The 3672-nt window shown below is 60.8% G+C and overlaps 1 protein-coding gene across 1 annotated transcript; it reads left to right on the forward strand.

The window, feature by feature from the left end:
• On the forward strand, positions 1-3562 carry Tco025E_09480 (putative calpain-like cysteine peptidase; the record flags this gene model as incomplete). Its single annotated transcript, XM_029376297.1, has 1 exon — positions 1-3562. A coding segment is annotated over one exon (3562 nt), but the record flags the coding sequence as incomplete, so codon positions are not given.
• Positions 3563-3672: the final 110 nt, after the last annotated feature.

Below are 3672 nucleotides of genomic sequence, written 5' to 3' on the forward strand. Positions count from 1 at the left end.
CGCACACGAGCTTGCGCATGAGCGCCTGAGCGGGGACCGCGGCTTCCTCAACCCCGGGCCGGAGGGCGTTCCGTTGGAGATCCTCCCGCTTGACGAGGACCCCAAGTTCCACCAGATGGAGGCGGAGCGTGCGAAGCTGAAGGCGCAGGACCCTCGGCGCAACGAACGCAAGGTGGCCGACCTGGAAAACGCAATGAACGACCGTTGTCACGAGCTTGCCTGCGATCAACTGCGTGAGGACTTGGCTGGTGTGGACAAGGAGCCCCGTGACATCCCTCTCGAACTGCTGCACCCTCACGGTGATCCGGCCTTTGCGGCGTTGGTGAGTGACATTCGGGAACTGAAGAAGGACCGTAGGAAGAATGCGGATGCGATTGAGGAGATCGTACGTGCGATGAACGGGCGCGCCGACGCGTTGGCGGCAGCGCAGCTGGACCGTGGCTTCTTGGACCCCGAACCGGCAGGCGTACCTCTGGAGATTCTGCCGCTTGACGCGGATGACGCATTCCACGCGGCGGAGACCGAGCGTGCGCGACTTAAGTTGAGCGACCCCCGGCGCAACGCGCGGAAAATTAAAGAGCTCGAAGACGACATGAACGCTCGGGCGCAAGAGCTTGCAAGGGAGCAGCTTGCGGAAGATCTGCGGGGCGTGGATTCTGCGCCGGAGGGCATCCCATTAGCGTTGCTGAAGGTGACAGAGGATGAGTTGTTTGCCTCAATGGTGCCGCAGCTGCGTGAGCTTAAGAAGTATCCGGAGACAAATGCCGAGGCTATCAAGAACCTTGAGGACCGCATGAACAATCGAGCGTACGAGCTGGCTGACTCGCTGCTGGAAGGTGACCGCAGTTACCTTAACGCTGCACCGGAGGGAGTGCCTCTCGCGGAGCTGCCCCTTGCACAGGACGACGCCTTTGCCCTAATGGAAGTGGAGCGTGCGGTGCTAAAGGCGCAGGATCCACGGCGTAACGCGGCCAAGGTGGCGGAGTTGGAGTCGAAGTTGAATGAGAAGGCTGTGGAGCTGGCGAGGAACTTGCTTGCCGAGGACCTAAAAGGTTTTTCCAGCAAGTACGAGGGCGTGGCCACCACGCAGCTGAAGCCGCACAACGACAGGGAGTTTGCCGCGCTGGTGCCTGAGCTGCGTCGCCTGAAGCTGGAGGGCTCGGAGCCGGCACTTCGGAACCACATGGAGGAAATGGACCAACGTCTGCGGGAGCTTGCCAAGGAGCTTGTGGACGGCGACCTGTGGTTTCTCGACAAGGACCCCGAGGGGGTTCCACTGGAGTACGTGCCGCTGAAGGGTGACAGGGTGTTTGAGGAGCTGCTTCATTCACGCGTGGCGCTTAAGGCGGACGAGCCCCGGAAAAATGCCAGCCAGATTAAGGAGTGTGAAGACGCGATGAATGCTAGGTGTCATGAGCTTGCCAAGACCGTGAAGGAGCAGGACTTCGACGGAATTGACAAGCAGCCGTGCGACATTCCATTGGAGCTTCTACCTATCCGCGAGGACGCCGCCGCCGCCAAAATTATTGCGCAGCTGCGTGCGGCAAGGTATGGCACGGGCAAGCTCGCAGGCAAGGGGAGGATTGTCAAACTTGGGGAAGAGCTGAACGAGCGCGCTCGTGAGCTTGCACTGGAGGCACTTGTCCGTGACCGTGAAAAGTACCTCGACCGCAATCCGGAGGGCGTTTCTGTGGAGTCCCTTCCACTCGAGACGGACACCCGGTTCCACGGCTTGGAGGCGGAGCGTGCAAAGTTGAAGCTTGAGGATGCGCGAGGCAATGCAAAGAGGATTGAAGACACGGAGGAACTCCTCAACGCCCGTGCCCGTGAGATGGCGAAGAAGCAACTGGAGGAAGACCTCGCTGGCTTGGATCTGACATCTGTGGACATGCCAATGGAAACCCTGCGTCCGCACCGCGACGCCGAGTTTAACGCCGCCGCCGTGCAACTGCGTAAGTTGAAGCAGGATCCCCGCAGAAACGAAAAGCAAATCAAAGAAATTGAAATGGGTATGAGTGAACGCGCCGAGCATCTTATGCGGGAGATGCTGGAAGACGATCGGGCCCTGCTCGATCCGGAGCCTGAGGGCGTTCCGCTGTCCGAGCTGCCTCTCGACAAGGACCGAACGTTTCATGCGATGGAGGTAAAGCGTGCACAACTGAAGGCGGAGGACCCCGTCAAACACGCCGATGCGATTAAGGCGCTTGAGAACGACCTAAACGAGCAGGCGCATGCGTTGGCTTTGAACCAGTTGAAGGAGGATCTTCTGGGCCTGGACGATGCTCCCAGAGGCGTTCCCGTTGCGTTGCTGCGCCCTCATGAGGACGGTAAGTTCGCCGCCACCGTGCCTATGCTACGGCGGCTCAAAAAAGATCCCACGCGTAACGCCGAGGCGATACGGGCGCTGGAAAACAACTTGGACGACCACCTGGATGAATTGGCGCAAGACTTTTTGCGTGCCGACCGAGAGTCCTACCTCAGCCCTGCGCCCCTGGGCCACCCCATGGCCGCACTGCCTCTGGACAAAGACTCTGAGTTTAAGGCGCTGGAGGCCACGCGGCACCAACTCATGCTTGATCCGCGACACAACAAAGAGAAAATGGCCGAGGTGGAGGACGCGTTAAACTCCCGCGCAATCAAGCTTGCGGAAGAGAAACTAAAGGACGATCGCGCGTTCCTCGAAAAAGAGCCGGAGGGTGTACATCTCCGCTACCTCCCCCTCGATGAAGACAAACACTTCCACGATCTGGAGGTCAAGCGCGCAGCACTAAAGGCAAAGGATCCCGTCCGCAACGCAACGGCAATTAAGGAAATTGAAGAAGAACTAAACAATGTAGCGCGCCAGCTTGCAAGGGAGCAGCTTGCGGAAGACCTGCGGGGCGTGGAGCAGGATCCTCGTGGTATTCCGATTGCTTTGTTGCGGCCCCACGACGACCGGAGGTTCAACGAGATGGTGAGGGAACTGCGGGCGCTGAAGGCCGACGCCAAAACGAGTCCGGACAAGGTGCGCGCGCTGGAGGCCGAAATGAGCAACCGCGCCGAGGAACTGGCAGACAAGGTGCTGCAGGGCTGCCGCGACAAGCTGGATCCCTCTCCGGAGAAGCTGCCGCTGAAAGAGCTTCCCCTGAGCGAGGATAAGGCCTTCTCCAAGACCGAGCTGGAGTTGGCGAAGCTGAAGCTTGCCGACCCCGCAAGGAACGAGGCAAAAATCAAGGACCTGGAGGGTCAGCTGAACGAGCGTGCGTTGGATGTTGCCCGCGCGGTGAAGGAGGAGGACCTTGAGGCCCTGGAGTCGGCCCCACGCGGAATTCCGCTGGCGCTTTTGCGTCCACACGACGATGAGGCGTTTGCGTCCCTGGCGAAGGAGGCGCGTGGTGCCGGGAGGAAGTCCGGGGGTCCGTCGCCACACGCTGCCGCCGACGCACTGAACGAGCGGGCGCGGGAGCTTGCTGATCAGGTCCTGAGGGGTGACCGCGGCTTCCTTGACCGCGAGCCCGAGGGGGTGCCTCTGAGCATGCTGCCGTTGGACACGGACCGCGGGGTTCCACGAGATGGAGGTTGAGCGTGCGGTGCTAAAGCTGACCGACCCGAAGAAGAACGCCGACAAGATCGCCGCCCTCGAGGACCGCCTCACCGACCGCGCACACGAGCTTGCGCAGGAGCGCCTGAGCG

Source organism: Trypanosoma conorhini (genome assembly GCF_003719485.1).
Source record: "Trypanosoma conorhini strain 025E chromosome Unknown Tco_14.4_contig_01135, whole genome shotgun sequence".
NCBI classification, from domain to species: domain Eukaryota; phylum Euglenozoa; class Kinetoplastea; order Trypanosomatida; family Trypanosomatidae; genus Trypanosoma; species Trypanosoma conorhini.